The sequence below is a fragment of the Pezoporus wallicus genome, unplaced genomic scaffold, assembly GCF_028554395.1.
Source record: "Pezoporus wallicus isolate ANWC-B61680 ecotype Strahan unplaced genomic scaffold, APGP_CSIRO_Pwel_v1 contig_8512, whole genome shotgun sequence".
In the NCBI taxonomy this organism is placed as follows: Eukaryota; Metazoa; Chordata; class Aves; order Psittaciformes; family Psittacidae; genus Pezoporus; species Pezoporus wallicus.
Genome location: NW_026635168.1, coordinates 1,179,071 through 1,198,041, shown reverse-complemented (window position 1 = coordinate 1,198,041; position 18,971 = coordinate 1,179,071). Strand labels below are relative to the sequence as shown.

Sequence of the window (18,971 nt, the reverse complement as noted above, 5' to 3'; positions counted from 1 at the left end):
AATAGGACCCGGTGGATGCCTGTACATTAGGAAGAGAGACAGAGATCCGTGACGATATCAACATTTTATTCTTGCTTAGCCATCTACAGGAGGCCCAGCTATCGCTGGCTTGCCAGGGCCTCTGAAGCTCTGGTTGCAGAGAGAGAGCACTGCTTGCACAGAAAGTTATTAAGGCAAAGATGCTAGGTAGTAAAATGGGAATATTTACAGCACCAAATGAACAGAAGAAAGGTTTTAGCATCTTTGTCCTGAGGCTGTACCTTATTGAGGAGTGCATGCAGCTGTATCTGGCAAAATAAAGCAAGAAAAAGGAGGGTGGGTGGATTTTTATTCCTCATCCTGATAAAGTCGCTTGAGGGGCTAATGAAGGGCTGCAGAGTACCAAGCTGGTGTGTTTCTTTTCAGACAGAAAAGCCCTAAGAAATGCAGCCTTTCCTAAATGTCATCAAGGTCTGTGAATAGATCCTGTGACAGGGCACGATCCAGTGATTCCTCAGAATGAAAGGTCAATCAAAGGAAAATGGCACCTGGGAGAACAAATCTTCCTGCTGACCCAAACATGTGACGGATCCAGAAGCAAGTCTGGTGCCATCGGGAAAGCTGCTTCTGCAGCCTGCCCCAGTGAGGCACATGACGTGACTGGGAAACTATCTGATTCCTCCGGGTCTCGGAATTCATCAGGAGTCAACCTGAATGTCGGAAGGAAAAGGATTTTGAAGGAGCTACAGCAGGTTTCCAAGTCAGGAGGAGGGTGCTGTCTCTCCAATGTCCCTGCTTGCCCTGCACCAAACATTTTTCCCTAGCACTAATTATAGATCTGTTTTTGCTATTTGAATATGCAAGGAGTAGTATCCTGGCTCACGAGTAGATTGCAATGAAGCTACTCTTAAAGTCTGGTTTGGTTCAGTAGGGCTCTAAGGCAGAAAGACCTCTCCAAGGGCCAACCCAGAATTTCAACAAGGTCGTGGAATTGTCTGGACATTTCTGTTCCTTTACACTGAGTGGAACGCTGCACCATGTAGGGAAACGTAGCAGGATTTTGGGCTGGATCCTCACATGGTGTTGGTGAATTCTGCTTTATCAAAGCCAAAGACACATACACACCATCCTCCCGATGGGTGGATTTTCTCTTTAAAACACTCAGCATCATGACTTGTGTCAGATCAGCATTCAAAGAATCTTGGCATTATCTCTCCATCCACAGAGCTGGAACGTTCTCATAGCAGCCTTCCAGTATCTGAAGGGGGCCTATAGGGATGCTGGGGAGGGACTCTTCATTAGGGACTGTAGTGACAGGACAAGGGGTAATAAGCTCAAACTTAAACAGGGGAAGTTTAGATTGGATATAAGGAAGAAGTTCTTTACTGTGAGGGTGGTGAGGCACTGGAATGGGTTGCCCAGGGAAGTTGTGAATGCTTCATCCCTGGCGGTGCTCAAGGCCAGGGTGGATGGAGTCTTGGGTGACATGGTTTAGAGGTGTCCCTGCCCCTGGCAAGGGGGGCTGGAACCAGATGATCTTAAGGTCCTTTCCAACCCTAACTATTCTATGATTCTATGATTCTGTGCGCTGCTGGATAGGCAGGATTTCTCATGGTGTTTTGCCAGTCCCCTTGAAGGGGGGGGGCACTGTCACTCTCAAGATGCGGTCCCAATGGTGTCTGAAGGAGGGATACAGAGATGAGTGTTATTTTTGCCAGGGACTGACTTCTTTAGAGTAAGTACTCTCAAGATGCCCACTTTGGGTCTTGAGTAGTTCATCAGGATCTGAATGTGTCTAAGACCCATTGGTTTAACCAGGCTCTTAGTTGAAATAATTAATGAGTTTCAATCTAGTTCATGACTCTCTTCTCAGCTTGAGCAGCACGTCTGCTCTCCAACAAAGCTGCAAAATTCATGGGTGAGATTCAGCATGAGTAACTGCCACAGCAGTTCTGTAGTCACTCAGGAGCTGGACTGTATGTGGTGCCTTAGTCATGCTGGGGAAAATTCATACAGGCATTGGAATAACAGGAATTAGTCATGAGGAAGTGCAAACACCAGCTCTGTATCTTATCCCGTGTGAGTCCAATGCTGCAAAACACTAGGAACAGGAGTCAAACATGAGGGAACGGTTCCAAACCCCACAAACAGCTTGTGGGTTTTGGGTGCAACTCGGCATCAGCAATCCTTAGCAAAACATTTTGTCCTTATGCAAGAGCAGAGCATTTATTATCACACCCATTAATAGGTTGTTCTGGGAAGAGCATTGCTATTGCAGTTTGTGTGGGGAACTTGTGCAATGGAAAGGCAGAAAAGGCAGATGCAGGAGAAAGACTGCTTCAGCTTTTCAGAGCCTTGGGAAGAAATTCCCGTTTAATTCAGCTGTGGGACCATTCCCACTGCTGGAATCTTTATCACTTCTGTTTTCTGAGTGTTGGCCTATCCAAGAGCATCCTGTTATCGAATGGCAAACAGTGTGCTCACTCTGTGGCATTCCAGGGACACTCTGTTTTGCATGAAATTATCACATTTAACAAAGAACAAATATTTGTCAGTTGGGTCAGACCAGCAGGGTTGCTAAGGGAGTTTATGAAAATACCCTCTTTTGGACTGTAAGCAATGTTAACGTGTGAGGTTATGCTGTCTTTTGGTGAAGTGCTACCCAATGAATGCTTTGTGTCCAACAACTGCAGGCTCATGCATCTCAGAAAAAACCCATCTGGTGACTATTAAGGGGAATTACTGTACATACAACATGAAAGGATTGAAACATGGGGGGGTGAGGGGGCAGTGTTTTGTTTTAAGTGCCAGTGCTGTTACTAATTTTGCCTTCAGGATAGGTGTTGAGTTTAAAACAACTACAGTTGCTCTACCAAATACAGCTGAACATTTTGTGTGTTGGCCTCCTCCTTGCTATAGTAAAATGAGGGTGCTTTGGAAAAGCAAAGAATCAGGCTTCCCTGGTGGATTAGCATGAGCTGATGATGATGGCAAGGCTACAGCTTCATGTCTTGCACAAAGCAGTATCTCTGTTGTTTTATCCTTCTGTAATTGCCTGTATTTTAGCCTTGATTGTAAGTGATTTTTGGTAAGCACCTTTCACTTTATCTCTGTGTAAAAGTCAGTGTAATAGCCTGATTGATGACTTGTCTTTAAATCAGTTCTATGTCACTAGCAAAAACAATAACAGCTCACTAGCAAAAGCAATAACAGCTTCTCCTCTCTCTGTTCTTCCTTAGGCCCCCCAAGGATTGCAGATAAAGTGATTCACCGCCAGTCCGTGAGGCTAGGGAGGACCATCAAGCTCCTGTGCCCAGTGGAGGGTGACCCCCCACCCCTCACTATGTGGATGAAGGATGGCCGCACTATCCACAGCGGCTGGACAAGGTTCCGAATCCTTCAGCAAGGGCTGAAAATTAAGGAGGTGGAAAGTGAGGATGCGGGGACCTACATTTGTAAAGCCACCAATGGCTTTGGCAGCACCAATGTGAACTACACCCTCATTGTGATTGGTGAGTAGGGCTGGAGAAAAGCCAGGCTTCACCTACTCTGGGATATGAGAGCAAGCTGATTTCTGTGTAGCTGTCAGTGACTGCAGATTTGCTTTGCTAATCATTTACTGACCTCCACTCTTAACTGGCCCTTTCCAGTGTTTGAGGATTGCCAGAGCTGGCTATGTTGCTGCACATCTTCTGCTGCAGCCAGCTGCAGGCAGATAAGATTACGCAGTGCCAAAGGTTACAAATAAACAGGAATGATGCAATAGTCACTAGGGTCTAGATCACAATGAATTCCACACAGGAAAGGCTGTGTGATAAGGAGAGGTCACGCTGATCTTTATGTTTGCTGTTGTAGTTCTCAAAACAAATGTTGAGGCACCCGTATAAAGGCATAGAGCTGGAAGATCCATGCTTTTGCAAAGCATGGTGTCTTTGGGAATAATAATATCAAGGTTAAAATGAAGCTCAGAGCTGGCATATGACCCAGGGATGTGCAGCTCCTGAGAAATCTCCTTGGTGGAGGCAAGATTGAAAAAGCGTCAGATCCTGTCTTGGTGACCATGGGCTGTGCTTTTGAGCATCTTCAAAGGGCTTGCTTGGCCTGGCAATGGGATTTTGGGGTTATCTTCTGGGCTGGGAATTCCTGAAGGCCCCAAGGATGCTTCTTTGGATAATCAGAGATTCTGCTGCTGTGCCTATCATGGAAATACGCTCATTGGTCCTTGTCTGTGAGAAGGGAAAGAGCTGGATGAGAATGTGATGCTGAAAGATGCTGAGGGAATAGAGAGGGTTACAAAGCAGGGGGTGAGATCACGTGTTGCTCATCCTATTGCCTTGTTAGCATTCCAAGTATATGGTCTACAACGTTCTGTTTCTCACAGACAGTGGAAGAGAGGATAGAGTTTAGGGCATTTGCCATCTGCCTACTGGTTGGCACTTGGCCTGGTTTTGTTCTGTTTCTCCCTCTTCCCCTTTGCAGTAGGAGTGCTGCTATGGACTCAGAGCATGTAGCAGACACTTGGTGCTGCTTGATGGAGGATTATCACCCGATAACAAGGTGATTCTTGGAGAATGCACTTTGCTACAAAGCCAGTAAGGGAAATAGACCAGAATGTGAATGTCTTATCAGGAAAGAGATGTTTAGGTGAGGGAAAGCCTCTCGTGACACGACTCCTGTAGCATCAATGGGAGAGAGCCACAAAAACCATCTTATAGTTTATATACTTTGCAGATTTGTTTTTTCTCATTCATCTCTTTCCTGTACATGTTCATCATCTTTGCTACAGTGAACAAAGTGGATATAATCTATAAAGTGTCATGTCTATACAGACTTATTTTGGATGTGCTTTCCAGATGGTTTGGTGAAGAGAAAGAAATGCTGCAAGAGCCTGCTTCACTCCTGCTTGTGCTTTTGCAGTATGTGGAGGTTGCCAAAGGTTTTGAACTTCTGTGTCATCCAGTATCTTTTGTAAAGCTCAGAGCCCAAGCCACATCCCGTTGTTCCAAGGCAAAGAGGCACTGAAGTATCTGTGAGTCAAAGAAGGCTCTAACTATTCTTGGTAGCACAACAGAAACAAATGAAAGGGAAAAGCCTGGAAGCAGAGGGTAAAAGTTGGACTAGAATTCAGGAAAGATTGAGGCAAAACCTCCAATTCAGTTGCTTGGGGAAATGGGATTATCAAATTTAATTGTGTTAAGAACAATAGTGTTCATTATATTTGGCACTGAAAAGCCCTGGGCGCAAACACTACTTATTTACAGCCTCATCGGGCAGCTATGGAAGGAAACGGCAAGCTCCCGCTGGTCTGCTGTGGGTGTGAGGTTGAGCCCTATGCAAACAAAAATTGGTCACCAAGTGCCAAGAAAAGGGTAACTTTAAACTAAAAGTGTGGCAGACATATGGGCTTGGTTATCATTCATCTCCACGCGTCCTTGTTGTAATGCTGCTTAACCCCAATACTTCTTAGCCTCTGTGCACCTTCCTTCTTTGACTCACTGTGTACCCTTGTGCACTGTTGCTGCTCAAACCATTTTCGATGGATTGCTTATGTCCCTTTTCTCCAGTGGTACAGAATGTGTTCATGTAATGTTTCAGACCAATTGCTCTTCACTAGAGCAATTTCCCCTGAAAACAAATGTTCCCTCACTGTCTTTCTTGCCAAAGTGCAAGTAAACACAAGGTATCACTGACTTGTTCTTTCAAGGGACCCAAACGTTTAATGTGTTGACCAGATGCTTGTGTTCGTCTTGGTGAAAATGCTTTTGGTTGAGAGCAAATTAATCCTTTGTTGACTTTTGAGGAGGCAGTGATTTAAAACCAACTGCATGTCAGTTTTGAGGATGAAGATCAAATTGATGGAGCTGTTTTGCTTGTGCCCCAGAAAGCACAAACTTCATTAGGCTGAGTGGCTTTTTGAACCATATGGCCTCTTTATTCTCCCACTCCTTCAAAGGAGAAAAAGCCCTCTTATTCCAACTTTACTGCTGACACCAAACATGTAAACCCATGCAGGTGTCAGACATGGGAAAGGTGTTTAAGATATTAAATCTAGAATAGCATTAAAGGATTTGTTAAATGCTGGACCTTGGAAAAGATAAAACTCTTTTGACATTAAAACATCCTGGAAGCTTAAGCAATAATATTTGGAATTGGTACAGTAGCTTATTGAAAGGTTTTGGACTTACCCTACATGCTTTTAACGGAGCTCTGCCACACTGCTGGAAATGTCACACCTGTGTTATACACGTGTACACTGCAATAGGATAAGATGAAGGTTTACCCAAGGTTCTACAAAAAGCTGAGACTAAAGTTCAGCAGCCCTGAGCCTCTCTGCCTGCATTCAATGCTATACAACTCTTATTAATCTTAGCTCTGTAATCTGTTATTGTATAGGGAACCAACAAAAACTGTGACATGGTACATAGGAATAAGAAGGGCAATGGTTCCACCAACATTAATGGGTGCTGGCAGACATGGCAAAGATGAGCTCCTTGTCTCCGTTGCAGGTCGGTCTCTGTGAGGTGTATTAATTTTGGTATAAGCCTGTTTGAATGTTGCTTTGTGGCTTTCATGACTGATCTTGCTTGCAAGCAGCCAGCTCAGGGAATGAGCAGAGCAAACTTAAGTCTGCCTCTGCATGTCTGGTAGACATACCTACATGTTGCCTGGACAGAGAGCTTCTCAGTCTGCAAGTGTGGATGAGACAGATTACTATGATTTTACAACAGTAACTAAAGCAAAGAGAGACCAGGTGATTAGTCCAAGGCCACGTAAACTATGAGCTGTGGCTCAGAGTTGAGTCTAAACCTCTTAACTCTTATCCTAAAAGACTGTTCCTCCATCATAACACTTTCTAAACTCTTTTCTTACTAATTTAGCATCTTCGTGCTGCTGTGTTGGAAGGGAGTCTTCTCTAGGTTTTTGATCTTCTTTCTCAAACAAAGGTTTTGCCAACCCAGATGGCAGTTTCTGCCCTGCTGATTTCCCCATCTTCTCAGACGATGGGGCCTGGATCCCAAAGATCCAAGGAATCCTTCTCTAATACATCCCTGCATGAAATGTAAGCCAGTAAAAGCAGATAACCAATATAAGTCAAATTTACAATTTCCTCTCCTAGCCAGCCTTAATAGTTTTTGTGGCTTACCACAAGATTTGGGATGCCAATTACACTGCAGACAGATTTACAAATGCTGGAAGAGGAACTTCTCTTTAATCAGTATTAAATCAGTAGTGCAGTTATTAAGCACAATAGTTCCTTTTTGTGGAGAATTATCTGTAGCTCATCAAAACAAATGTGCTGTACCTTTCCAGAAAGTTATTTGTACAGTGATGCCCATGAAAATCTTGTCTTTAAGGGTTTTTTTCCCCAGCTGAATCAATTCAGAAGAGCTGATTTATGATCTGCAGGTGTGAAAAAGTTACTTTATTTGGGTTTTAGATGCTTGGTTGAAACCTGTGGTTTCTTTACTGCAGAATAAAACTCCCTTGCCAGTGTGCTCTAAAAGGAAGCCTGAGGTCAAAGAGGAAGAAACACAGCATTTGAATAGCTGCTCACTGTTTGAAAACTGCCCACCTTGTGTGCTGCATGGAGGTATGCTCTGCAGAGAAAAACAGCATGTGATGATGCAAAACTGAAGCCTGTATCAGGCTGTGACCAGCTTGGAGAAACTGAGGTTTCATATATGGAGCCATCACACGCTCCAGCCAACAGGTCATCCTGGGAAATCTTAGCCTAAATAGGTGAGATTTGCCTGACTTGTAAATAACTGAAAACAAAGTCTTCTAATAAGGAAGTGCTGGACAACCTTCACTGCCGTCTCTTGCAATTGCTGTTTATTATTGCAATAATAAACAACATCACTTGTTCCAGAGGCCTGGTCATTCTCTGAAAGGAAGATTGTTGGTGAACAGCTGTAGGAAGGACTATTAGTAAATATTTATGCTGTAGCATAATGACCTCTTTCACTAATGCTCAACACAGAGGACTTTTCACTTGCAGAAGTGTTATGGGCCAAGTCCTGCTAGGTGTGCCAGCATTGCAACATGCAGGGCTATTGCTACAGGTGCTTCCAGTAAATACTTCATCTTGCATCAGTTGCTCAACCAAGTGATGAAAGATCCAGCTCTCTATTTTCGCATCTGCCTGCATGTTTCTTATAACCTTCTGCAGCAAAGAAAAAGGAAGCAGCAACAAGAGAAGGGTTTGGGATTGTCTTTGCACTGTCGACTTCTTGCTTTGCTTAGGGTTTGTAAACTGCCAAAGACAAATCTTGCTCGTGTGCATGTCAGCACAAGAAAGATCAACATTTAAATCCAAGGAACAGCTGCTCCAGTGTTTCTCCTTCTTGCCCCATGTCTCTGACTGTGGCAATTGCTTTTGCTTTTCTTTGGATTTATTTGGAGGACGGTTTTGGTGAAGAACCCGTCATCCATCCAGTCCATACACCCTCTTGTGCCTGGCCCTCTGAGAGACTGAGCCACTTGGCTCCATTTGGGCTGTGGACTGATAAAATCTTGATGCAGAGAGCAGGAGGAAAAGTGCAGCTTGTTGTCCTAAACCTCTGATGGGCTCTTCAGAAATTGAGCTGCATCTCATTTTCAAACAAATCAAATTTACCATTAAATGTCTGCTGTCTGTCTGCTGCAATTGATTGCTTTGAGAATCTTCCCTGACATCAGATGATTTATTCTTAAAGTAGCTTTTTCCTGCTGAGCCAGCTGCTATTTTATGCTTTTTTTACAGCTTGTCCAAAGACAGCTCTCTTTGATAACAGACGTGAAAAATTTGCATTAAAATAACCTTTTTTTTTAAACAGTCAGCATAAGTATCCTGCAAAAAAAAAGAAAAAATCATGGCAATGTCTGAATGGGTATTTATTTAAATGTGCTTTTTTTTCTGCTCACAGTAGTAGAAAATACTGTGCGAAAAAAATCACAAGTGCAGTAAAATATGGTTTGCATTACAGTTCTCCAATGAAGTAATCAATCCATGTCTCAGAACTCATTTACAGTGCAAAAGCTGAGAAAACATTTGTAGTCCAGAGTCAGGTGCCTCCAGCCATCTTGGAAAAGCATGACCAATTCATTGGTGTTTGGGTTTTGGCCTCTTAGTAAACTCTGGGGACCAGAGAGAGATGTGCTCGGCAAGAAGATGTGAATCAACACTGAGTCAGCAATGTGTGCACCAAGGGACTGCTAATGCTAAGCAAAAACTGGAATGAGTCAACTCTTAAAAAAAGGGGGAAAGGTGCTGTATTTGCATTTGAAAAGAAGATGGTGTAGCTTGTGCTGGTTGTGCTATGGAGTTAGCAATCCATCTTTAGCGCATTTACTTCAACCCGAAGTGTGAAAGGCAGCCCATCCAGCGTGGGACCGTTAACACAATCACAGGGCATATAATCATGACTAATGATGATTAGTCAGTTGTTATATGGAAATGAAGAATTCCTTGTGACAATAAACAGTAACAAAGTTCTCATGTTTAATTTGTTCAGGCCCCAATCCGGCAGCTGGATCTACGTTGGTGGCCTCCTGTGCGCATGCAGTGTGATTAACACCAGATGAGGATCTGGCCATAGTCACTGATGCTTAGTAATGGTTATGTTGCTAATTAAAGCTCAGATTGTTTTTGGCCTTTGGGAGCCTTAGTTTACTACTCGAGGCCTAACAATTGCAATCATTGCACAAGGACTTCTTGTCCCCATGTGGTGTGGTGTCACTAGGTCACAGTAACCCCTCTGTGGAGATGCAGGTTCATAACAAGACCTGTCTTCGTTGTGTTACTAAGTGAGGGGGTCCTGCATGTCAGCCTGTGGGAAGAGACTGTCAATATGCATGAAATGATTCCATTGACTAGAGGAATCAATGAAGTCCTTGGTACAGGAAATGTGTGTATTGCCATGTTTTGGTGCAAACTCATAGCTAGAAACTTGTTCACTTGGAAGTGAAGCTCCTTTTCCACTGGAAGTGACTCATCATTGACTAATGATGCCCTCACCCAGTCAATGGCTCTTCTTTCTGGGTGTTTATTAACGTAGGCATAAAACACACACCCTAGCCAGATTTGGTGTGCTTAACAGCACAAGTATGCTAAAAGCAATCTAAAAGCAATCAATCAGGAGTTCCTATCCTCTGAATTTCAGTGGTGCTTCATTTCCTCCTCATCTGGGGAATCCCACTCACAGCCCAACAAAGTCCCTGTCCCCATATGCAGTATGTTGAGTCTTGGACACTGTCTGGGAGAGGGAAGGAGGAGAGAGAAATGCTCCAAAATGAAACGGCGACTCTCCCTGGGTTGCTGCAGAAAAATGATTTCACTAGTTTTCATCATTTTGATGGTGTTACCTTAGATTGTTGTCACAACAGCCCATAATAATTTGTTATTGCAAAGCTCTTTCTCCATAGAAAGGTGATGATGTGAGCACCAGTATTAGCTGTAACTATCCTAAAAATGACTGATCAAAAATGTAGCACCAGGTGATTTAGCTGATGGCTCTCACTGAATGGGTGTAAAAGGCTGAAAAAGTCACAGCTGGGCAGCAGTCTTGTTTCTCCAAGTCCAGATCTATAATGTAACTCAGTGCTAATGCTGTATAATGTCCACAGTTTTTACAAGATCTTTGTTAGGTTTTATTAGTTTCATTTGATTTTGTAACAAACTTTACAGTATGCTTATCAATACATCATGTTCTGGCTAACAAAAGCAGCACTGTTTAAGCTGATCTCTTGTTTTCTCTTCGTGAAGCTGTAACATAGAAGCCAAGTTAAGAAGGTGACAACACCTGTTCACAATTTAAAGGAAATGAAAAGATTTTTTTTCCATGGATGTAAGCATGAAATTCATACATATCTGTATGGATATATAATTTCCCACCATACTCCATCCTGTGGTAGACTGTGGCAAAGCCAGAGCTGCAGCCAGTGGAAATTCGAGGCATGCAGGACATATGGATGCGTTTAGCCCACAATCCTTTGCAGATGCTTTGGAGTGCGTAGAGACTGCTACACCCATGCAAAAAGTAAGCTGCAGCTCTGTTTGCTGAATGAATATTGTTTGGGAATAAAAACAATATACACAATACTGGGCAGGCTGACATTAAAAGCGCGTTTGATCTGAGCAATTTATAGCTTCCTTCTGTTAAATGATATTAATAGAATTAGCCTCTGATCCCAACGAGTTTGTGGTTTACATGTCAGGTTTTTCTTGTCAGTATGTCTGAGGCTAAAAACATCTTTTGCCTCTGACTTTATAGAATCATAGAATAGTTTGAGTTGGAAAGGACCTTAAGATCATCCAGTTCCAAACCCCCTGCCATAGGCAGGGACACCTCACACTAAACCATGTCACCCAAGGCTCTGTCCAACCTGGCCTTGAACACTGCCAGGGATGGAGCATTCACAACTTCCCTGGGCAACCCATTCCAGTGCCTCACCACCCTAACAGGAAAGAATTTCTTCCTTATATTCAATCTAAACTTCCCCTGTTTAAGTTTTAACCCCTTCCCCCTTGTCCTGTCACTACAGTCCCTAATGAAGAGTCCCTCCCCAGCATCCCTGTAGGCCCCCTTCAGATGCTGGAAGGCTGCTATGAGGTCTCCACGCAGCCTTCTCTTCTCCAGGCTGAACAGCCCCAACTTTCTCAGCCTGTCTTCATACGGGAGGTGCCCCAGTCCCCTGAACCAGAGTTGTCTTTGTTACTATCTTCCATACATCTATTGGAGAGCATTTCAGCCTGTGGGGACAGAGCAATGGTGATGTGCACAGCCACTGATTTGTTCACATCTATGGATCTATGATGCTGCATTTGTGAGTAAAGCCAAGACAGTCCCTGGTCAAAGCAGGTGACATGTATGTGTGTGAAAAGCAGGCATACAGATGGTGGTCTAGATTACCAGTCAAGATCTGCTGTGATTGCAGAATTTAAGAGTATTTTGATTAATAGCACCCCAAGTAATGAGAAGCCATCAAGCTAGTTGCATGCCTGATCATCAATGGTTTTGAGATATCTACCAACTTGCCAGCCGTCCAAGATGAACATCTTCCTCAAGTAACAGGATCATTCAGTTGACTTCCCCACTGTACTCCCCTTTTCCTGATAGTGTTTCCTTGGCACTTGTTCTCCATCCCTCTATTGCTTGCCAAAGGCTGGGAGTGAAGGACTTAACGTGGCCTTGCTGGCCTCAGAGGACCACTGAAGCTGAGTTGAGTTTCATCGACGCAGTGTCTTCAGGACAGAGTGCTCCAGAGAGAACTGTGCCCCATTTCCTAGTGCCCAGGGGAACCAGCTTTAAGTTGACAGAGGGAAGATTTAGATTAGATATTAGGCAGAAGTTCTTCCCTGTGAGGGTGCTGAGGCGCTGGCACAGGGTGCCCAGAGAAGCTGTGGCTGCCCCATCCCTGTCAGTGTTCAAGGCCAGGTTGGACACAGGGGCTTGGAGCAAGCTGCTCTAGTGGAAGGTGTCCCTGCCCATGGCAGGGGTTGGAACTGGATGAGCTTTAAGGTCTCTTCAAACACAAACCATTCCATGACTTTATGATCATATAGCTCTGCTGTCCTCCATTTGCCCAATAAATACCACAGTTACCTGGTTCTTAGCCAAATTTTAGACCTGTTGATACCAGTTAACTCAGAAATACACAAGTGGCATACTTGTAAATTAAGGTGCAGTGTATAATATTTATTATAGGGAGAACAGCACCAAGTTGGGCTATTTTATAAGGTGAAACTTCAATGTTGATTTTGGAGACTCCCCCTTCATGTGTAAATGCACATACATACCACTGATTGCTCACATGCTGCTTCTTGATCTATGCATGCAGGTATGTTGCTTGTTAAAATGTAGGTTCTTCAGGAGGTGTATTTTTACATTCCTGCAGGGTCTGGTTCTGTACCTTTCCTGTGCTGTCTTTGGCATCAACATTAAAAAAGAGATGAAAAAAGAAGGAAAAAACCAACCAACAAAACTGCTGGCAATTAGTGTCTAAACCTATTTTTAAATCAGATTTATTTTTGTTTCAGGAGAGAAAGAGCGTATTCTACATTGTGCTTGATGAATAATGTCATTGTGCTAGAACACTTGTTGATTCTCCTTCATAATAACGTGGGTTTCATGGTGAGAAGACCTGAGTGTTTATGTTATATACTTTTGGCAATAAATTTGGAAAAGGGGGGGGGGGAAGCACTAATCCCAGGAGTTCTGAAACCTACACTCCTTCTTAAATGTACCCTGTTAAAGACATTAAGTCCCTTGCAAACATCCATCTATCAGCAGTTGAGAGTTTGTAAAAGGCGTACTTTGTTCTGAACTCCCTGCCCTACTGATTATGCACAGTTCTTTTATTCTGTGAATAGGATGACGACCCCTTAGCCTGGTAATGATGACAGATTTATGTATTTTAACACCCAGACGCTGCTGTATTTGCTAAGGGCTGCCAGACTCCAGCAGTGCTGCAACTGTAGTTTATTTTCATTGTCAGTTTGTGCTGCTTTTTAAGGTGTTCTGCAGCCACTGGAAGCAGTGCCGTGGCTGCTCGCAGAGGTTGAGATGTCAGGATGTTAAGAGCATAAGCCACCATCCTTGGACTGTTTCCACTCATAAAATGTCAGTTTTACTCTGGTTGCACTCACGGGGTGGAACCTGCTCCTTGCACTGAAGCCAGGGAAAAGAGGGGGGAAATAAAACCCCTCTGAGCAGTAAAAGGAATCAGATAACATAGAATTTATCCCTTCACTTTCTACTCCCATGATGTATTTTGCAGCTCTTGAGTTAATGTTTTGAAGAGAACCTTCTATTAACGTCTAGTAGAAGCAAAGAACATAACCATACCTTGCAAGCTTAGCTGGTAAAGCACTGTATGGGTCAATACATCTGTCCTCGGCGCGATGCATCTGTCTGTGATTTCTTTTGGGTTGTTTTAAATTACTGCAAGTGGCAGAACAATAGGGAGACAAACAGTGAGAACAATGCTGTTGTTCAATAACGAGCTAAATCATTAACAGGACTGTGCAGAAAATATTCCATGTCAGTTAAAGGGAAACAAATTATTTGATTTTCCATTGCAATGACCCAGTGCAACAAAGGAGGTTGATGTCTTTCTTCTTTTCTTCTTTCCATTCCTTTCATCTCACTGTTCCTGTGAGTGTATATAATTTTCTTACAGACACACTACAAAGGTCAAACAAATGCAGAATATGATGCGTTTCTGATCTCTTCATGCCAACCAAACCACTACCTCTGAGTTTATCACACAATCCTAATGACACATAGGGCTTTTATGGACTTTGGGTTTAGGTTTGTTTTTTTTTTACTTCCAATTCATTGTTTCCCTGAAAAATGTTGTCAAGTCAGTTGAACTCTTTAGATGAGTCAGTTTTCTGCTTCACTGTCAACAAAAGGCTTGGAAATATTTGGGATTAAATCCTCCATTACGAAACTAATCTGTTTTGGAAAAAGCACCACCACCGAATTCTTTGCTGAGTTTTCTTTGGCCCAACAGTATATGTTTCACTTCTTAAAGAGAAACCGTGTGAGTTGGCGTGTTGGGTTTGTGTTGGTTTTTTCAAGGTAGAATAAATGATGGTGACATTTCCGTTGAAGTAAACAAGGATCTTCATCTTACCTTTGTTGAATGTGTAACTGACAGGAAAGGGAAGAGCTGGTGACAGTCCTCCTTGTTCACTGGCAGGGAATTTGGGAATGGAGTTGGGTTCACTTCAGACGCAGGCTGGGATTCCCAAACCTGTCTGCTGCTCTCTCCCGAGCAATCCCAGGAATCTCTTCAAGGAGAGGAATGGCACCCCCCCAGTCCCAGCACAGGCCAGTGTTTGTGCTCTGTTTGCAGTGTCTCCTGACAACTGCAAACTCACTGCAGTTTCTCCTGATAGCCTTTGGGTGTGCTTTGGCAAGAGAAACTCCAACCCAGGAGAAAGTTGTGGGAATCTGACATCAAGGGGGGTTTCCAGCTCTTGGGAGCTGGTTTGGTTTGAGTGTGGTTTCATTAGTCCCCTTTCCTTCAAAGAGGCTTGGAAGATGCAGCAGCCTTCCCTTGTGGGAAGTGAATAATATTGAGGGTGAATTTTGAGAAGCTGATCTGTGCCTTCAGCTTGAAATGCAGGCAAGGTGCTAAATGTGCTCCTCCTGTACTGACAGGCATGCTCCTGAGATGGGAGCTAAATAACAGCTAAATAGCCCATCCTGCTCACACTGGTGGATTGGTCGGCTTTGTCTATGGGGACCCCATCATGCCCAAGGAAGCTGTGAATGCTCCATCCCTGGCCAGTGTTCAAGGCCAGGTTGGACAGAGCGCTGGGTGACATGGTTTAGTGTGAGGTGTCCCTGCCCGTGGCAGGGGGGTGGAACTGGATGATCTTAAGGTCCTTTCTAACCCAAACCATTCTATGATTCTATGATTCCCTGTCTTCTGGGATTGTTTTCAGAGCCTCTGGGGAGGTGTTCAAGGAGCTGTAATCACAGCCATGTGAAAACATGTCTATGTGACCTTCAAACAAAACAAGGTTGTTCTCTGGGTGCTCCATCCTTGAATAATTATGGAGAATTCTGTGATGGCCCCTTGAAACCTTGCCATGATAAACAAACAGAAGGGCAACAGCTTTCAGGGGTAGATCGGTGGAATTGCATCAGAAAGGGGTTTGGCCACCTGACATCCTCGGTACTGTCAGAGCTCGTGTGTATCTCCAATCTCTGACAGGAATGATTTGGATATATTTTACCCATGTTCTAGATAAAACCAGGGTCATGGACATACTTAACTATAAATTAAACTGTTAAACCTTAAATACAGAAATTACGCCTTATATGTGGTTATTGCTATTAGTTTGTTTGACCCATGTTAGCTTTTCTTAGGAAATTTTGGCCTTGTGTTCAAAGCTCCACACTTTACAGGACAGGCCTCCCACTGGGGGCCAGTTTCGCCACCCTTCTGCATCTGCAGTGAGGGAGGGAATATTGCAGCTCCTATGACAGCAGTCTCTCTTCCTTCAAAGCCACGTTGGCTTGTCCTGAAGGGGAAATAAGTTTCTCCAGATCCTTCCCACCTGGTATTTGAAGAAAGCACTGTTCTGTGTCTGGGGCAAAATCGCTTAATCTTTGCTCATATGCTATGGACCACAGAGATAGAATGAAAGCCAACACGTTGCCATTCACTGAAATAACAATTCCTGCTATTTCTGCTGCAGCCTTTTTTTCACAGTATTTTATTGCTTTTCTTATTGACAGCTACCTCCCTGGAGCCCCATATCAGCTCTTTAACTTAGCACAGGGAGCCTGTTTGCTGTGGGGAAATAACCAGTTTCTTATTCCTTTATGGAGTTCCGACCTGCCTTATATTTCACGTGTGGTGCGATACCTGGTGCCACCCCAGCTCTGCTGGATGCGCAGTGGTAATGTTTTAACTTACTGGGATGGCATTGCTTTTGTGCCTTGCTTAGATGTTGTCCCATTGACTTGGAAGGTATTTTCAAGCGTACTCACTTCACCCTGCCTATTTTGGGGGCTTTGCTATTGTAATGCAGTGGGACTTCTTCCGCAGTCTCAAATGCTAAATCACTGCTGAGGTGATACAACCATTTCTTTGGTGATGCTTTGTTCTCTGCTCAGAGTGTAAAGTAGTGGGTAGATTTTTAGTCACTGCTTTTCTCAAGCTTCTCTTCAAATATGGTATGACTGAATCCACGAGTGAAATGCTTTTCATGTTCTTAGTGAGGGAAGAAGTAGACCCCACTTAGAGGTCTGTGATTTTAAAGGAGGATGGTAAACTAAAACTTACAGCACTTTATCTTGGGGGCTGTGAAAGATGGAAGATAAAGGGGAGGTTTTCAAAAGCAGTCAGCCGAGGCTGGGTCAATCGTTTTTGAAGAATTCCCATGAACTTCCATGGGATGAGTATTGCCCGTGCTGAAAGCTTTTGAAACCTTACCTACCCATCCGGTGACACCTTTTGAGACATGTGTGTACTAAGCACACATTCCTGGGAAAATGTAAGTAGGGTGCACATGCGTTGAATACCGAGGAGCTATCTCAGAAGCAGGTGTTTTGAAAGGAAATTGAGAAAACAGGTTTCTAAAGCAATTTTAATGAGCTCTATTGGCTGCCCTGGTCAGTAGGGACACTACTTAAGTTGAAGTTATTTTTTCTCTCCCGCAAACAAGGCCTGGCCATAAGTTGGCTGTTGCAATAAGCAATCCCTCTAACACCAGTCCAACACATTCAGCTGTTGTGTGAAGTCATGCTGAGCACAAAACAATGGCAAGGTTTGCTAGGGTCTAACTCAGAGCTTGTACGATGCTTTGGGATTCGGAATATGGAGGACATTTCTGTGCCACCTCTGGATGTGAGCTGTAACTGCTGTAACAGTTAAATACAAATTAATAAGAACATGAATCCGGGGCCTGAGACAGTCCCAAGGTTGCAGTAAACAATTTTTATTGTTTTTTCTGCTTTAAGAAAACTCAGGCTCAAATATCAGGATCACTGCTGCTGGATGTGGTCCACACATGCAGTTGACATTGGTCGTGTCAGGAAATCAGTGGAGTTACTCACAAGGAATGTATGCAAATGATGGAATGATAAGTAGAGTGCTCTGCCCGTGTTGCAGGGTAACATCCCAATACCTGCCCTTGTTAGCTTCAGGACTGCTGGAATTCATCAGACTCATCTGAAGGGAATGGCTTGTCTTGCAGTTCTGCAAAGGGAAATGAAGGAGAGAAGGAGCGAAAGGAGAAAAACATCAGGGGAGGGATTTTAAAGAATTCCTTCCTTTTGCATTGCAGACACATTAAGCACTTAATATTTTAAGAGCATCTTCTTACTTAGAGAATCTGGCAAAGATGGGATTCAGTATGAGCCTGCCAGATTGATTTACAAATCGGCCTTACGAACTCCTGCTGCTTAAACATACCAGAATGCGACAATTAAAGCCAACATCTGGAATTCATTGGTGGATCTGATCCTAGATAAACATTAAATGAATGTCCATTTCCTTAGCATTGGATTTCCTCTGGCTACCACAGCTTAAGTAGTGTCATCCTATCAGATAGAGCTGATGATGATAGCAGAGCAAATGTCAATGTCATGAGCCAGGTCTGTTTGTTCCATCTCTTAACACTGAAACTAGGACTAAAGCTGGGCTGAAAAGACAGTGTTTTTTTATCACTAAACTGTGAGAATGGGTTCCTCATCTCAGAAAGCTGGGCTAGGCTGGTTGTGTGGCTGCCTTTCACTCCTGTGAAGATGGAATGTTTCAGATTAGTTAGGTTAATCTCACCTGAGGAATTTTGTCTCAATAGAGCTTCTCCTCTCTGTTTCCCCCAAACCTGTCAGGGTTACTGCAGTCTCCCTCCATTCTGCACATCCAGGGAGAGATTCTGTTTGTTCATTTGTTAGAAACAGAGAAAATTGGCTAATGAATTTGGGACTAAGTCCCAAGTTACATAAATGGGAGCCAGTCACAACAAACACCATGTTTGTTGTGACACGTTATTTGTTTCCCTTTGCAACAGATCTCTCCCCTGAGGCTTGGCTGGAGTGGGGAAGTGGTCAATGCTGTACATGTCCATAGTGGTTGAGATGGAAAGCCCTAGAGAATTCTTCCTCTCAAGGCCAAGAAAAGCTTGCTTATCTTAGCAAGAATCAGATTTCTTTGTGCCATCCAACCTACCTGTCATCATGGGGGAATTGAAAAGCACCTTTTGGCTTTCAGTCATGCTCATGTTGCCCTCTAGTCTCTGACCTCCTTTGTCACTGGAGGAGCAAAACCTGATGGTCTCTGGGGGGTTTTATTTGCACAATCACTGCCTCCTCCCTCTGAAGCAGCTCAGTTCTGGATCACTGAAATGAAGGTGAGGAGAGGTGTTTCCATGTGGGCAGGCATTCTGGACCCCACAACCTGAGGAGAAAAATGCCCCTTTAATTCAAAACCATGACTGCTTTTAGAGGTGTAGCCTTCCACTAAGGCACATGAAAACACATTTGCTC

The 18,971-nt window shown here is 43.7% G+C and overlaps 1 protein-coding gene across 3 annotated transcripts in view; it reads left to right on the top strand.

The window, feature by feature from the left end:
• The window catches only part of FGFRL1 (fibroblast growth factor receptor like 1), a 172,767-nt gene that overhangs the window by 82,876 nt on the left and 70,920 nt on the right, over nt 1-18,971 (top strand). For all 3 annotated transcript variants that reach the window (XM_057410013.1, XM_057410006.1, XM_057410022.1), the window contains one exon: nt 3,219-3,491. In XM_057410013.1, the coding sequence (XP_057265996.1) occupies nt 3,219-3,491 (273 nt within the window). The remainder of the gene's footprint in view (nt 1-3,218; nt 3,492-18,971) is intronic.